The 17,804-nt window shown below is 40.6% G+C and overlaps 1 protein-coding gene and 2 pseudogenes across 1 annotated transcript in view; 2 read left to right on the top strand and 1 right to left on the bottom strand.

The window, feature by feature from the left end:
- Positions 1-314: 314 nt before the first annotated feature.
- Positions 315-488, top strand: LOC148368692 (U2 spliceosomal RNA; annotated as a pseudogene).
- Positions 489-6,484: 5,996 nt separating this feature from the next.
- The window catches only part of hspg2 (heparan sulfate proteoglycan 2), a 171,282-nt gene continuing 159,962 nt past the window's right edge, over positions 6,485-17,804 (top strand). The window contains exon 1 of the mRNA XM_088329717.1: positions 6,485-6,863. Coding sequence (XP_088185843.1) covers positions 6,807-6,863 — 57 coding nt within the window. The 5' untranslated portion in view covers positions 6,485-6,806. The remainder of the gene's footprint in view (positions 6,864-17,804) is intronic.
- Positions 14,015-14,150, bottom strand: LOC148368691 (U2 spliceosomal RNA; annotated as a pseudogene).

The following is a 17,804-nucleotide window of genomic DNA, read 5'->3' as shown; positions in this document are numbered from 1 at the left end:
ATTTTTTTGTTTTTTGATTTGGTTGACTTGGTCTTGAATTTTATTAACAAAGGCATTAAAAAAGGTCTAAAAGTCTTGATTTACCTGGAAGACAAAAGACAAAATGGTCATGGTGCGTTTTGGTCACTTTGAGTCTGTCTTGTCTTTCCTTCTGCTTTAAACACTTGTTTTAGGTGCCAAGACAGAATACAGCCACATTTAGTGAGAAAATAATAGACACTAGTTGTTTGTCTGCCTGAAATTCTGAGGTTTAAGACCAGCAAGGCTTTGATGCTAGGTCCTTAGCTTGGCAGCAAGGCTTTGATGCTAAGTCCTTAGCTTGGCCTTTGGCTTTGATGCTATGTCCTTAGCTTGGCCTGATGCTAAGTCCTTAGCTTGGCCATCTTGGCCTTTTGATTTTTGCATTCCGGAGATGGAATAAGAGCTTGCTCTGTCCACTCCACGCATCGGCCCGGTATTGCAGTACCTCCGGGAACGGTGCATTCGCAATGATCGCAACAAGGCTTTAGGGCTAGGACCTTAGCTTAGCCTTTTGGCTGAGAGTAAGTGTCCCGGCTCCTAGGCTTTGTAGCGTTTAATGAACTGTCCGATAACGGATAATGGATAATGAATAACGAAGATAGAACAATAACCCTTAAAAACCCCAAAACCCCCATCCCTTTAACTTTCATATTAAGGTGGTGTTCTCAGACTATCATCCTGAGTGCCACAATTGACCCCAGGGCCCCGAGTAAGATGATGGGGAATGATCCTAGCTCCTTTTAGGTGAGGCTGATGTTACGTAGAGAAAAAAAGGTATTTGTTTTACCTAAGAGTTTTGAAAAATTCTGTGTTTATATGACAGTTCATGCCTTCTTTGCGTATTATTTGATCAATATTGTTTTTAATGAACTTTTTTTCAACCTTGTAAGAGGTAAATAATACACATTGTCCCTTTTAAAAGTTTAAGGTTTTTGATTTGTCTTCCTCTAAAAGTACCTTATATAAAACAGGAAAAAGTCTTCAATTTACCTGAAAGACAAAATGGATATGGAGTATCCCGGATGGTTAGTTTGCAAGCTCTCAAGTTTGCAACCCAAGCCAAGAAATGTGAAGGGTTCACTGCTTTTACAGGTTGGTGTATAAGTTTTCTTCCATTTTATTATGTGGCTCTTTTTAAGCAGTTTTAGGGGGGTCAGCTTCAAAGTGAGTTATACGATAATTTGTAAATAGATACTTTAAGAGTAACATGCTACTTTTGGGTGTAAGTAATCGGGGAGTGGGAGGGGGTGTTGGTAACGCAATTACTTTTTAAATGAAGTTACTGTAACTTATGACTTTTTTTTTCCAGTAAGTCACCCAACAGAGTTAAGTAACCTTTCCATAAATGCTCAGAGGCTGTAGCTGCTGAGTAAGACTCTGAAGTTTTACGTCAGTAAAAAAAAATGTGACACTTATTGCTGTGATGTGTGGTTTGTTAGGTGTGTTCCAGGCTGGTTCGGATGAGCGTGAAACTGCAGCTCGTTTCTATTTCTATCCGGGCCTCTCAAATTGGCAGCAGCTGTCGCGACAAATCCTCACGCTGACTGCTGCAAACACAATCGATGGATTCATGCAACTCTCGACATTTTGAGTTTGAAATGGCCCTGCGAGTTTGCACACCCTGGTAGCGCCTTTAATGCGTGTCATTATTTTTAATCTCGAGAAAGAAGCACTAACTCTCCACCTGCATGACTCGTTCGAGTTTGGCAGCGCGTGCATTGTTTATTACTTCCACGAGAGGGCGCTTGGTACTCGTGTATTCATTTTATGAAAAGTGTCCAAACTAAGGAAAGGACCAAACTCAATAAGTATACTGTACATCAAAGGCGATTTTAGGTTTAGACCAGGGGTCAGGAACCTTTTTGACCCAAAGAGCCATAAGAGCAAAAAATGTTTAAAAAAATAAATTGAGAGAGCCACATCATATATTTTCAGACAAAATTGAAAAAACTGCCAAACACGCTCTCTTGACAAAAGCTAATTCTTCAGCACATTTTTTTCACTGTGTGTCATTTGATGATTTGATCAAATGTATGAAATGATAGTAATGCCAAATCCTGTATCCCAAATCAATGTAAATATGCCATTTACAATTTGTCTTCCACTTACAGTTAAGAGTGTTGAGGCAATTTTTTTTTCATGAAATTTGTTCTTAATAACTGTTTCAAAACAATGTGCATGCAAAGTTCTTTTGTAAAAATGTCACAAATTACTGCAAACCATAAGCATATCGTCACTATTGGTGTAGACGAGAGAGAGAGAGAGAGAGAGAGAGAGAGAGAGAGACACTTGCGCTGTGTGCAGGGATCCGCCCACCTGCCAGCGTTTTTATTTTTCAGTTTAAATGGTTTCTTATCAAACTTCTGCATTAAGTTTCTTCGGCTTTATATGAGAGAGATGTGCAATAGTTACATTTTAAGCCATACGTACTTCATGAAAAGAGCCATATATGGCTCCCGAGCCCTAGGTTCCCTACCCCTGGTTTAGACCTTTGGGGGTGCTGAGCACCCATAGTGTCTGGCTGGTTACATTATTATTTTATTTTTATTCACTTAAAGTGATTTAGGATCATTCAACACTTACCATTTGTGAGCATCAGATTACACTTGTGGTTAGCAGAAAAACGAATACTACGATTCAATGCCTCTAAAATGAGAGCTAATAAATTTAATGATAAAGTCATGGTATTGTGTGGTAGAATAAGTTGTTCACTGTAACTACTGTATAACATACTCTCACCGTAATACACAGAGTCCCCACAGACTCTGCCGGGCGAAAAATGAGAAGGGAGGGGGCTGAAAATGGTGCTTGAAATCAAATAGACTGAACCATTTCAAGGAAGTGGAGTACAGTATTTCTGACACTATTTTTCTCACATTTTTGTTTTGTTTGACTTTTATTATTTTTTTATCCAACGATTGTCATTATATTTAAGCCTATTTTGTCCTTTATTAAGGAAACAATGTCAAAAAAAGCTAGTTTTGGGGCGTGCTTGTGCATCCCCTAAAACGGGCTGGTTACGTCCATGCTTTGCATGTGCAGTGTTCTCCTTTGCCCGCGTCCCTGCATCCTAGACACATTTTTGCTGGGGACGCATAGGGTCAAATCAACGTGTGTCCCCGGGACGCAACGTTTTTGACACAAAATTGTCATTATTACCCGATTACTTTTTTTTTTAACAAAGATTTACCGCACTCCAAACTTTTCGTAAGGCAGATCCGCCATTGTTGTTTTGGTCTCGCGCCGATCTCGACAAACAAAATCTTGTTGCTTCTAGATGACGTCATTGTTTTGGTGGTTGTCGAGTGAAAGGGAAGAATGCCTCCAAAAAAACAGTTGGTATCAGGTGCAAATCAACAAAAAATTGGTAATTTCTTCAGTGTCCATAATAAGTCGAAACATAATACAGAATTTGGATAATTACATTGTGAGTGGCTGAGATATTTGCTAAATCAGATTTCCTGATCTCACTATCGCCCTCTGCCGTGAGTTAAAAGAACTGCGTGCATTACTCAGCATCTGCAGATGCTCAGCACAGTTACATGCTACATATGTCTTATATTCATAATATTCTTAGTGTAATGTCAAGATTCAGCAATTTGGAAAAAAAATCAATAAATGGTGGAAATAAGTTAGAACAAAAGTATGATATTAAATAAATATAACGATTTTAATATCTTTTGAATATATTTCCAGGATGAGAGATGATGTACACCTCGTCACCGATGTGCCCAATTTGACAAAATGTAGTTTTTTTTGTTGTTTGTTTTCGTATAAGGTACTGCAAGTGCAGAAAATGTACTTTGTATGATGTAAGAAAATATGCATTTTGGCAATTATAGGCTACTACTACTTCTACATTACAACTAATAGGAGCAAGTAGTAGTAGTAGTAGTAGTAGTCCCATAGTTTTTTAGGCACAATTGACAATATTACTGTTGAAGGGAAAATTGCCCAATAACCCAACCCACTGTGCATGATGTCAGAAAATATGGATACCGGTAATGGTATCATTATTAGTTATAGTATTGGATGTATTTAAAGGGGAATTTGCATTGTTATTCCATATTGGGTGAAAAAACAAAGTTTTAATTCTATTTTAGAAATGTAGTATCATTCCAGCTACCTAAAAGGCATATATCTTTGCGTTGATGTAGCACATTATGTAAATGTTTAATTTTCTTTATTTTACCGGCAAACTTTCTGATTTTATTTTAGTAAGAGCAAAAACAATGTGAATTGGTGAACTTTTATGTAAATAGTTTGGGACAAGTTTCATAAATGAAAACTAAACACATATGTGCATGGCGGGTAGAGCACCAAATATTAAATTAAATTATATTTCCTGGAATATTTTTTGTAAGATTTCATATAAAACAAGTGACAAATAACCAGCCATCCATTATCTGCACCGCTTATCCTCAGTAGGGTCGCAGGGGGCTGGAGCCCATCCCAGGTATCTTTGGGCAGTGGGCAGGGGACACCCTGAACTTGTTCCCAGCTAGTCGCAGGGCACACAGACACATAGAACTCACTCATTCACACCTTTAGGACCGGCCAAATAACCTGACATGCAGTTTTTTGGAATATGGGAGAAAACCAGAATGGCCAAAGGAAACCAATGCAAGCACAGGAAGAACATGCAAACTGCTGGAATTTAACCCTTGACCACAACGTAGGGCTGCATGCTAACCAAACATCCGCCGTGCTGCCTTTATTTAAAAATAGCCATATTTTTTTAATCCAGCTCACCCATCACCAATATGTTTTTTGATATAATTCAATCGTTAATTTTCGTGTGCTTAGCAAAACAGACACAGGCCACAAAAAAACTGTTTAACACTATCAATTAAAAACCATTCAAGAAAATGTATTCATCAATTAATGTAATTTTGTTATCACATTTTGAGAATGTTGACTTTGTTGCAGATTCATGCAATATCAGGACCAGAACGGAAACAGGACCCACTTGCGTGACGTTTACCACAAGTTTTATTGAAAGAGAGAGGAAGGGCTGCGCCCACGATCCGGTGTTCTCTGGCCGCGGGAAGCAAGTCGCTCTCGTACTCGGATTGTGATCCGAACACGGAAGTGGATCTTTCATGGCGAGCGATGGCGGTGTCAGGGGCAGAAAACTGGTCGGTAGCCGGGAATGGGAGAGCAAGACGTGGTCGGGGTCGGAAACGACTTGTAAGCCGGGACGGGAGAGCAAAACAGGTCATAGCGGGAGACAAACAGGAGCAAAAATCGGGACAGGTGTGAGTCAGGGTCAAAAAAAAAGGCTTGCCTAGTACACACGGAGATTCACAGACGGACTGACAAGCGGGGATTGACAGGACAGGGTTTAAATAGTGACAAGGAGTCAATCAGAATCCGCGGCGGCTGACATGCTATTCTTATCCAAAAGTTATACTATAATCCATAGGAATACCTTGCCTGGCTTACTTCTTATGTTTCTGTGCTTTCCTAAATTATTTCTGAGAGCGATGCCTCATTTGTAACTCCTGACAGTTCTTTTACTACGGTGCAATAAAAGCATAAACATGAGTGAGAGTGAACAATCCATCTCAGACACACTTGTTAGATTAGAGACTTGAAGTAGGACAGTATTGTGACCTTCGTCCTGGTTCGGCATCTTCTCTGCATCTCAACCCTTACAGACACACCAGTAGACCTTAAAACCCTTAGGTCATAAAACGGTATGAGTAGGAACCACTTTGGACATAGTACACCTTCTTCCGCATCTAGCAAAATAAAACCATACAGGTGTGTATTCAATCTTTACAACATTCGCATCATACTTCAACAGATGCAGTTCCAAAATCACACTTAGTACCTTGATTCAAACTGGTGTTGCTGGAGCCACAACAGAGTTCTTCTAACTGTTATGATATCACAGCAATCATGGTCCTAGCATGGATAAGCAGGCAAGTGAATGGTTTGAAAATGTTTTTGAAAAAACTAAATATGAATAAAATTATGACTCACAACACGTGGTAAGCTTTCTCTCCTGGCTTTGATCTCTTTGATCTCCGGCAAAACTAACATAAAATGCGACAGAAACAAAATGAAAATAAATCCAAACAGCTTGCCAACATCATTTTTGACGTTCCATGTGTTCCGTTACTCCCCAAGCCTGCACAAAATTTAGTCATTTTATTCATATTTAGTTTCTTGTCTTATTAGCATATTTGGTATTGGAGTAATCCAAAAGTAATTGAAAGTAATCCAGTTAAAGTAACCCTTCCCAACCCTGGCAATGCCCAAGAGATAAGAGTTGAAAGTCAATGCAATTCCCTGGTTTTGTTTATATGAGAGTGTAGTCTGTGTACACTCGTTTTGAAACTTTCCACGCGCGCAACGCGCGTTCCCGTCACGCGCGATTTTTGTGGCGTCCCTCAGAGTCCAGAGATTAACTACCAGCTCCCTAAATTCCATTCCGCTTTTTACTTTCCCAGTGCGCTCTTCCGTCCCGAGCAGGACTTCCCAGCGTGTGACTTGCAAAGAGTGCATTCACTCGCACTGCGATCGAAGCGCTCAACCCGGCGTGCACGTCCCAGTGCCCGACGCGAAAAAAGGAAAGCAGATATAATCGGAGCGGATCTCCACTCCTCTTTTTCGCACCTGTTGATGCAACCCGGACTGCTCACCGGCCGCTGACGGGACAACAGTTGAGATTTCGCCCCGGGAAGCGAAGCGCCGAGAGGGCGCAGAAGTCGGGGAGAAGGACCTTTTTGTTTCCACTTTTCCCAGCGCTTTGCAGCCTGTGCTGGGTTCCAGGGAAAATGGGCTCTTGGATCTATGGATTTCTGTGCTTGTTACTCTCATACCAGTTGGTAACTGTAAGTATACACTTCTATACATTTTGCTTTCCATCATTTTATTTCTGCTGCGTTTCATTAAAAAGAAAAAAACAGTAATATACAAGCTATATAGACTTTCCTCCTGTAAGTAATGTTTTATATACAGTGGAACCTCGGTTCTCAACCATAATCCGTTCCAAAACCCTGTTCGAAAACCGATTTGTTCGATCACCGAAATCATTTTTCCCATTAAAAATAATGTAAAACGTTTTAATCCGTTCCAACACCCTGAATGTTTACCATGAACGTAAGCATGAAGCTAACCCAGGCTAATCGTACGTTCGCGTTATCGTAATCTTCTGTACGAAAGATTACGCTAACATGAGCGTGTAAAAATAAAAAAATCAGGTCGTTTACAAGTCATTTAGCACCCGGGTCTCCACAACAAGTGGTGAGCGATTCATTTGAAAGGGGGCTCCGTTCCCACACTCTGAATGTTTATCTGAATGTTCAACGTAAACATAATGCTAACCCAGGCTAATCGTACATTCGCGTTATCGTAATCTTATGCACGAAAGATTACGCTAACATGAAAGTGTAAAAATAAAAAAAGGATAAAGAAAAAAATCATGGATAGGATTTCTTACCTTTGTGGTGGTCAGCAGAAGGCGCAGGTGGACGGCCGTTGCTTGCTCATAGCACTTACTTAGCCACATCACTACATTTCACAGCCTCCTTATTCTTTAGTATCGTACTGATCGCAGATTTAGCCATGCTGTATTCCCTAGCAAGATCAGACACTCGCCCACCTCCTTCATATTTTGCTATTATTTCTTATTTAAATGCAATAGTTGTACGCACTACTTTTCTTTTTTCACCGGTAGCAACTTTGCTGCTTGCACTGACTTTCTTCCGAGGCATTATAAGGGGCTAAAACACCCGCACGCCGCTCAGCATCGCACCCTAGCGTACGCATTCACGCATTACCGGCGTTCGAACTCCGATTTTTTTGACCGAACCGCGAAGCAAGAATTTCTCGAACTTTTTGGTCGGACTCCGATTTGTTTTCGAACTGAGAGGCGTTCGAAAACCGAGGTTCCACTGTACTATTAATATAACTTAGAACTGATTATTGAATGTGTTGGTGAATCATTCCACACATATGCATGGTGGGCTGGATTTCAAATTCCTTTGCAGCATGTAAGGATGCTTAAAAAAGTGACAGACTAGAAGAGTCCTCTCGAGTAAAGTTGCTCTAAGTTTGTCCACAGAAACAAGCTATTCATAGTCAGACATGCATGGCCTGCTTGTCTCTGCTTCATCCATCAAGCACAAGTGCCCCGCAAACACACTTATACGTTTGTATATGCAATTTCCAGCAAAGTGATGTTAAATAGAGATAGATAGATAGATAGAGAGAGAGAGAGAGAGAGAGAGAGAGAGAGAGAGAGATAGATTATTCATCCCCGTAGTGAAATTCCCACTTCCAGCAGCATCCTTGTGTTAAAAAAATAAAATAAAGATATAGAATACAAAAATACCCAATATAATGTTTTGCGATAGAGTATTTAAAAAGTGCTAGGTAAAATACGCACTGTAATAAAAATAGGGTAATATGCAAATGTGGGGTTTAATGTGTGTTTTTACTCCACCGGGTGGGGTTAAAGAGCCTCATGGCATGAGGAATCAATGATCTCTTCAGTCTGTGGAACAAGACTGTCAGCAGTCTGTCGCTGAAGCTGCTTTTCTGTTTGGAGATGATGCTGTGTAGTGGATGTGATGAATTGTCCATGATTGACCGTATTTTGTTCAGTGCCCGTCTCTCAGCTACAGTTGTCAGGCTGTCCAACTCTGTGCTCTGTGATTTTGGATAACCCTTAACACTCATCAACAGTGTTAAGCGTGTTACTGTAAAAAGAAAAGACAAAAAAGAATTAGAGTTACTAGTGCCTTCATTTTAAAAGGAATTGGGTTACCCCCCAGATCACTGACATCCAAAAGTAATGTGTTACTCTGAAAGTACTCCCATTGAAGCCGGCCCCCTAAAACTACTTGAAAAAGCCACATACAAGAAATATACAAAAACGTGTACTGCGCACCAACCCCTGGGAGCAGTGAAGCCTTCTTATTTTTTGGCTTGTGCATTCTCGAGAGCTTGCAAACCAACACAGCCGAGATACTCCATATCCATTCCGTTTTTTTGTCTTCAAACCACTCAAATATTTCCTTCTTCATTTCTGGGTAATGCCTAAGAAATGTTCGTTTTTTTTCCTCCGGGCGAGGCGTATTGCAAAAATAATTATTACAGATAAAAAGACTAAAATCCTGCACTCTTTTACTGTAATTTATGTGCCCATGTTTGCCACAATTATTAAGTTGTTTCTGTATATATTTCTAAGGGATGGGCAGGGCACCCGTATGATGCGGCAGGGGTAAACCAGTGAAAGTTGTCGGACCCTGCTGTTGAACAGAAGAGTGTGTTGTGTCACCCTGACCCGAGTGACATGGCCGCTTTCTTGTGTCCCGTTTCATCTGAAGGGACAAAAGCATCACCAACTTGGGTGCCAAGGTGCTTACTTGTTTAGGTGTTTGGGCATTTGGGTGGGCCACGGTCCAAAAATTTTAGTGTGTGTTTTTTGCTCCTTTTTCCCTTTTTATTTTCTTTGTTTCTGTATGTGTTTGTCTTGCGGTCGGTCACACCTCTCGAGGGATATGACCAGGGGAGATAGATAGATAGAAATGTTTGCCACAATTATTTTGTTCCTGTATAAGCCAACCATTCTTCACTGGTGATAAACAACCAAATATGCACAAATACCTTCTGATTTCAGTATTTTGTTTTAAAGTTGTAAATACGACTCTGATGTGAGAACATACAGTAGGGAGAATATAAGAATAGAAATTACGTGACCTAGTTCTCTGTGCTTCAGATGGTGCCATCGTAACTCGATTCAGTTATAATTTATCAGTAGATATAAACATGCCCACCATCCATAATTGTAGCCAGCATTGTGTTGTTTGCAGACTGAGGATTGTATAGTACTTCAAGAGCCTAGAAAGAACTGTCAAAGAACAAATATATTGTATTCCATTATCTGCTTTTAACAAGTACCGGCCTAATGCACCATGTTGTAATGACAGTTGAGTTACCAAATGTTATCAATAAAAACGTTAAAGTTCTCGTTACCGAGAAAAGCCATTCCATTCCATCAACGTGTTCTTTTGTAACGCGTTTCTCATAACACTGCTTATCGATTAGTTGGATGAACTCTGTTCAAAATTTCTTACAAGGAGAAGAGTTGTCTTACGGTATTTAGCTGTTAGTTGCCGAGGATAGAATAGCACACCCAGAAGTTCTTTGGAGGTTTCCCTTGTGGTGAGCTGCCGCGGTTGAGATATCCGCCATTCCTCTGTTGATAAAAACTTTGATTTGAAAGATGGGATGTATCTGGGGTGTCCATTGTGAATATGTCTTCCACTTATTCCCACAATGTATTGTTATCTTAAAAGTTGTCATGATTACCGATGTGATGCACCTGTGCCCGCTCCTTTGGCGCCGACTGCCTCGGACTCTGATTGGCTCACTGTCCCTATCTAAACCCACTCCTTTCTCTCCCCTTTTGTCAGTCCATCTGCGAACCTCAGTTTACCCTAGGCCTTTTTTCGACCCTGACTCCCACCTGTTTTTTGCTCCCGTCTGTTCCCTGGCTTCGACCGTTTTTTTTTTAATCCTGACAACGTCTACTTTCCTCTCCTGGCTTTCGATTTGTTTCTGACCCCGACCAAGTTTTTGCTCTCCCGTACGGCTTTCAAACTCTTTTTGTCCCTGACCTCGTCTACTCTCTTTTCCTGGCCCCGACCCTGACCACGTTTTTGCCCCAGCTACTGACCTGTTTTATCGTCCCCGACACCGCCATCGCTCGCCACGGAAGATCCACTTCCTCGTTCAGAGCGACCTGCTCCCCGCGTCCAGGATCACCGGATCGTGGGCGCAAACCTTTCTCTTCTTTCAATAAAACTTGTGAGAAGCGTAATGCAAGTGGGTCCTGTCTCCGTTCTGTTCTTGACAAAAGTACCATATTTTCTGGACTATAAGGCACACCTAAAAATCCCAAATTGGCCAGAAATTTGAAAGTGTAACTTATAACGCATTGCGAGTACAGTGAATATTAATATTCGGAATTTATAAAGTAGTTGTAGGTTTTGCTTTTACTGTATGAGGTTTTACAGTATACTACTGAATATGTGCAATTATTGATCAATTGATTAACATGGCTGACCCAGACCGCATAATATTGAATGCAATAAGATTCAAACCAGAGTTGTGGTGGTCACAGTGCAGACATTTAACCACTAGTCCACAATTTATACAACCATAGGAAAATGCATTAGAGCTTATCTCATTATCACACTATTTTTACTCACGTTGCCGGCATTACTGATGTGCGTAGTGCATTTTGTTCTCCATTCTGATAGGGTAAACAGTCTCTCCACTTACATAGATATACATATCAAACAATAACGTTATTAATGCATGGGTGAAGAAGTGGAGTGACTGTTTAACCTATCAGAATGCAGAAAAAAATGCACTCTGCAAATCAGTATTTCTGGCATTGTAAAATTAGTGTGATATTGAAATGAAATCTAATCTTGTCAGGACCAGAACGGAAACCAGACCCAATTGCTTTACGTTTCTCACAAGTTTTATTAGAGGAAAGAGAAAGGGCTGCGCCCACGATCTGGTGTTTGCTGGACACGGCAAGCAAGTCGCTTTTGTACTCGAATGGTGCTCCGAACGCAGAAGTGGATCCTCCGTAACGAGCGATGGCGGTGTCAGGGACGGAAAAAACGGGTTGGTAGCCGGGACTGGGAGAGCAAAGCGTGGTCGGGGTCTTTAAGCGACTCGTAAGCAAGAATGGGAAAGTAGACGTAGTCGGGGACAAAAAGAGATCGTAAGCCGGGACAGGAGAGCAGACGTGGTCAGGATCAAAACGGGTCGAAGCCCGAAACAGACGGGATCAAAAAACGGGACAGGTGGAAGTCAGGGTCTAAAAAGGTTTGCCTAGTGTTCACTGAGGTTCGCAGACGGACTGACAACAGGGGACTGACAGGACAGGGTTTAAAAAATGACAGGGAGCCAATCAGAACCCGCGGCAGTTGGCGCCAACAGAGCGGGCACAGCTCAGTCACATCATTAATCATGACAAATCTATCTTTTCATCTGTCACCAGTACAATTGGTGGCCTAGTGGTTAGGTGTTTGCGCTCACACGGCCGTGACCCGGGTTTGATTCCTGTTGCATATATTATTTTACGACATTGATTAACTGATCAATCATTGCACTAATCTATGCTGATGGTGTATAAAGAACCCAAGGATTACATAAATATCCACAGTTACTCTTACTGTTGTCTCATGTGGCTTATGTGTGAAGAAATGTATATCAAAAGACTTTTGGAGTGCGGCTTATAATCAGGTGCGCCTTATGCTGCATAAAATACAGTAATTGTAAATTACATGGGCTTTTTGAGGTCGGTTGTCTGTCGTAAGCCGCAACGCATCAGGTGAAGCCCTTCGCACTTGAACGGCTGACCCGATTGAGAACCAGGGCCAAACATACCAAAACGTAATTGAATTATCTGGAACCCTGAGCATCTGTTTCCTCTATGATGGTTCTGAACTATAGCAGCAGATTTCCCTGTGCCATGATTCAATTAAGCAGCAAGCACTGATGGTGTTGCCATCAGGCTGTCTTCCCACCCTGTTGGAATGTTGGGGTCATTCAAATCTGCACACTCAAAAATCAAAGCCAGTGCAAATCCTCAATGGGTCACCGTACGACTTAAAAAATGAGTACCGGTGTCCTGAAGGACTCCAAAGAAATGACCAGATATTACAGACTACAATCCGCTACTTTTTTTCTAAATTTTAATCATTACGGCTTACAATACGGTGCTCCATTAAAAAGAATAAAATTAAGACACTCGTTCGAGGACTTTCGATCTTAATAAACTAGCGCAGCAGTTAAAATGAATTAAATTGGCAAAACCACATACGCTGATATGCGACAAAAACATTCTCAAAACAAAACTCAATGTACTGTACATACTAAAATTCAGAAACCCGTACAATCACAACAGCCTGTACACATGCTTAGCCATGTGTCTGATCTTAAGCTCTCCCATCCCTTGCGCACATGAAAAGGTGTCTTCCTTTGAAGGAGTACACGATAATATCCGGGCTGACAGTTATCAGATTGAGAACAGCCTTATATTCCAAACATTTACTTATAATGTCTTTTAAGTGGTAGTAGCAATACTTTGTCTCCTTTCTATCTCTTTGTCATGCGTGCAAGGGATGGGAGAGCTCAAAATGAGATGCACGGCTAAGCATGTATACAGGCTTTTGTGATAGTAAAGGCTTCTGAGTTTTAGTCAGTACAGTACATTGAATTTAATCAGTATTGACTGTTGTGCTAGTTGATTAAGATTGACAACTGTGTACACAATCCACAAACAAGGGTCTTAATCGTGGTACAATCTATTTTCTAGACATTTCCCCACTGATTTTTTCTTTTTTTATGTAAGAAATGGACATGAATGAGTTCATTTTTACGGCTGTTTAAGCCCATGGCTTAAAGATCAGATGCATAGTTTTTGAGGTGTCTTCACAAAGTATAAAATTCAATATTTTCTCTATTAAGTATGTGTTAACAATGCCCAATTGAGTTCAAAGACCCTTTATATATTTTTTTCACCACTCCTATCTGCTTTTATCTTACTTTTATTATCGGTGTACTGGCCACAGAGCGCATTAGGCCGGAGGAAAGGAGGCGGGCGGGAGGAGAGGTGTTGGGAGATTTCATGCACGTGGTCGCGGTTTTCTTTTATTCTAGAGTGAAAATGGTGAGGTTAGAAAAGGACTGTTTCAAAAACATTCCGAATCTCTAACCAAACCCGAAAAAAGATGAAAAAAGAGTTTAGTCGAGCGCAATCTAAGAGTCACCTACTTGCATGCACAGCACAAGCGGGGGGGATTTTGTAAGGTTTATTGTTCTATATTCTTTATCAATTATCCATTATCCGTTATCGGTCAAATCATAATACGCTTCAAAGCCAAGGGGCCGAGACACTTGGTCTCAGCCAAGAGGCTGAGTCAAGGTCCTAGCCACAGAGCCAAGGAGCGATCAGTGTGAATGCACCGTTCCCGGAGGTACTGCAATACCGGGCCGATGCGTGGAGTTGACAGAGCAAACTCTTATTCCATCTCCCGATTGCAAAAATCACAGCATTGCTGTAAACTAATCCTTCAAAGTTACAAAGTTGTAACTGCCGACACATCCAATAGATCAAGCTCTTATTCCATCTCAAATTCAGAACCACAGTTTGACAGAGGCTTGCAATGATGATTTCAGCCAGAAAGTGGCGTCAGCAAGTGGAATATTTTGAAGTTACGAACATCACCTTTTAAATACGGTGCCGCTTGTACAAAACAAAGTTGAGTTTTTTTTCCTTAAATCTGCACATGTAGCGTTCAATCAGGTTCGCTCTGTAGTCGGGAATTTACAGTACTATTTTTGCGACGTAGGCTAAGGTGTGTTTGTTTGGATTCACATTTGACTTGTTTGTGTCATCCGTCACATGGTTTCTGACACCATTGGCTGTGTGTTGCCTCCAAGTTTAGAGTGACACAAGTGTCCTCTGACTTAATGCAGGGGCGCCCGGACATGAGTTGGGGGTAGGGTGGCCTGAATTCCTTTGACGGTATAACTTGCATGTACGTATGTCAGTGGTAGAAATAATTCCGGTTCCTGACTGTGTAACTCAACCACCTTATCCACCGCGTGAAACTATTCCCATGTGACAGCGTAATCTCTTGATTTATTTGGTCTGAAAGATCTGACTCATTGATGAGGCATTAGGCAAAGTCGTCGCTCTCTCCTGTGTGGCTCTTTGTTGATTCAGACTACCTGGTGGTTGCTTTTCATTCACAGTCGATGAGGATTGCGAGCACAGCAGTGCAAACACCAACTGCACCCCATCGTTTGAACAGAAGGAGCCCCGCCGACTCACACCAAACCCGATGGAATAATTGCCTGAACACTTGGTTCAGTAAACATCGCATTGTTGAGTTATAGCCGCAGGAGAGAAGCCATCTTGGCTGGGGGGCAAGAGGCTGCACTGAAGCGGCACGCCACTCCTCAAGCAGACTGGCACATGTGCTGAATGCTTTTTGTCTGACTTGGGCCTGTAATGAGGTCATAGATGCGCTTTGGTGATTCATTAAAGCAATAAAGATCCCCTGATATGGGTTTTTCAGGGTCGATACTGATTATTAGTATTAAGAGGAGGCTTATAACTGATATTTGGAGCCGATATTTGCTGTACAAGCTTAAAAATTGGCCAAAATGCCAAAAGAAACACAAAATATTTGTTGAAAATACAAATAAAACTTTAATAGCTCCCTAAAACCTTTTACAGTAAATTACACTTTCAACACAATTAACATGAATAATCAGTTACACCAAAAACTAATAGTGCAGGAAATAAAATAAATATATCAAAATATCGATACAACCAACGTGACTTAAATTAACTTAAACAAAATGTGCATCGAAATTTCAACAAAGCTGGCAGATTAATAGTGCGAGCACTCATTTTTTTAGAGACTAATTGACGAACTAATGTTATGGTAATACAGCCTATATAATTGCGTAAAATTACGTTGGGAATTTAATTGGCTAATCAATGTGTCAATCCATTTTTGAATCTTTCACTATTGGCCAAAGATTTTAGAAGCCAAAGTAGGCCATGACGTTTTTTTTTCCAATACAGGGCCTCATAGGTGGTCACAGGCCAAAGAACGTGACAAAAAAAACTTCCAATTGGCCAAGAGTGTTGTCAATAAAAAGTTTGAGGCGAACGGCCATATTGGAAATCATCTGACAAGTCTGTTCATTTTTAAAAGGGAGTTATGGAGCGAAACAGACAAATTACAACAAGGATCATCATCAAACAATGCAGAAATGCTTTTAGGCGGATTTTTTTTTCAATCTGTTGGCATTACCGTGTGTTTCGCAGTAAATGTTTTACACAGTTGGATTCACTAGACTCTTGTGAATGTCGCATCTGTGGGGAATCGTCTTATAAGTAGAATTTCACAGCACTTTTGGGTGAGTTACACCGACTTTTTAGTTTTCGGGTATCATGTTTCAGACTGATTGTCATGTTGCGATGAGTATATTTTAAAATGGTCATCATATATTGAATCCCAGCAGTTTAATAATTCCAATGATATGCGGCATGACATATTTCAGTGACTTGTGACATCGTGAAGACAAGACTTCAACAGTCTGACAGCCTGTGTAAGGAAAACATGAAAAAATCTTTGATTTGTACAAAACTCTTCATTTATAATTATTAATTTTGGTCGGATATTTATTTTTTAAAAGTTGAAGAAAACCCCCTTATAAACAAAGCTGTTTGTTCATCTATTATTTGTAATGTCCTCAACTATAATGTTTTAGAGTGGGGTTTTCAACGTGGTGCACAAGGTATCCCCCTAAGAACACCTGAATAGCTCACAGACAGGTTCTGAAAATAGCTCACCTGTAATGGGTTATGTGATTTTCTGCGAAATTTGATTTCTTGTCAGGGAACCAGTGAACCTCTGCCCTGCAAGACGTGGGTTTTTACTTGGTCCTGTTTCTTGTTGGTCTTCCCTGTCTGGTATTGTTCCCGTTTATTTTTGTCCTGTTTAATATCGGTGTCCAGTTTCATTCCCGTCTATTTTTGTCCCAGATATTATTCTCACCGGTTTTCGTTCCTGTCTAGTTTGTCCTGTTTATTTTCGACATCCTGTTTCATTGCCAATCCTGTCTGTCCCGTGCTGTCCTATCTACTCGGGGAATTGGTATCGATCTCTTCCAACCATTTCAAGCCAGACTGCTACCTAACGTTCAGGACTCCCCATTACCCGTAAAATAAAAGGCTTGTTTGGGTCCTGATCCATGACAGTAGCATTCCTTTTAAAAAAGTTTGGGGACCCCTGGTTTAGAGGCTCTGCTACTCAAATTTACAATAGCAAATGAAGGTAAACCGTTTGAACCTGTAAAATAAATGCTAACAGTCAATACTCCCTTTTCATGCATGTCATTGCATCAGTGCAGGGCAGAGCCGCAGATGAAATGAGTGCTGCACCTCAGCTGGTGCAACCGCAAAACTCTTCATGTGCTGACATGCATGTGCATAGTCTTCTTTGCCTCTCATTGTAACTACCGTCTCACTCTTTCCATTTACACCTCAGAAAAAAGTCGTACATTCTCCTATACTGTACCATTCATGTTCTGTGCATGCTCAACAAGGTTGGTCTTGTAAACTTAAAAAAATCTTAAATTTACGAACTGCAATTTACAGCATTGAAGAGGTTTTAAATTCTGTCTACAAGACATAAATTTAACTCTTAAATGTATTAAAATTAATATTGAATAATATAATTAATAATAATTACTATAAATTAATAAATAAAATTAAAAGCTCTTATCTTCGCCGGCCGGCGACTTTAATCGGGCATGTTTAGAGGACTGTACTTCCCAAATCCATTCAATACGTGGACTGAGCAATTAGGGAAAAAACACTAGACCGTGTGTACAGTAAGATTAAACATCTAGTTGGATCCGCCCATCTCTGTCTGTCCCTCACCCCCTCATACACCCCCCCCTCCGGAGGAAACAAAGCCTATACAACAAGGACAGTACAAACATCTTCTTTGTTCCTTATCTTTGTTTTCCTTATATCCTCACTGTAAAATCTGGTACCTGGAGTGCCACATCCAATTTCGTTGTCACAATCTATCATATGTTGTAACAATGACAATAAAGGTATATTCTATTCTATTCTAAATGTCCCTGTGTTATCTCCATGATAGATCTAATAACTGCATAATGTATAACAATACATAACAAAAGTATGGACAATTATT

Source organism: Urocampus carinirostris, chromosome 3 (genome assembly GCF_059441175.1).
Source record: "Urocampus carinirostris isolate Australia breed hairy pipefish chromosome 3, RoL_Ucar_1.0, whole genome shotgun sequence".
Taxonomy (NCBI): Eukaryota; Metazoa; Chordata; class Actinopteri; order Syngnathiformes; family Syngnathidae; genus Urocampus; species Urocampus carinirostris.
Note: the sequence above shows the minus strand (reverse complement) of the source record. Positions and strands in the feature narration are given on the sequence as shown.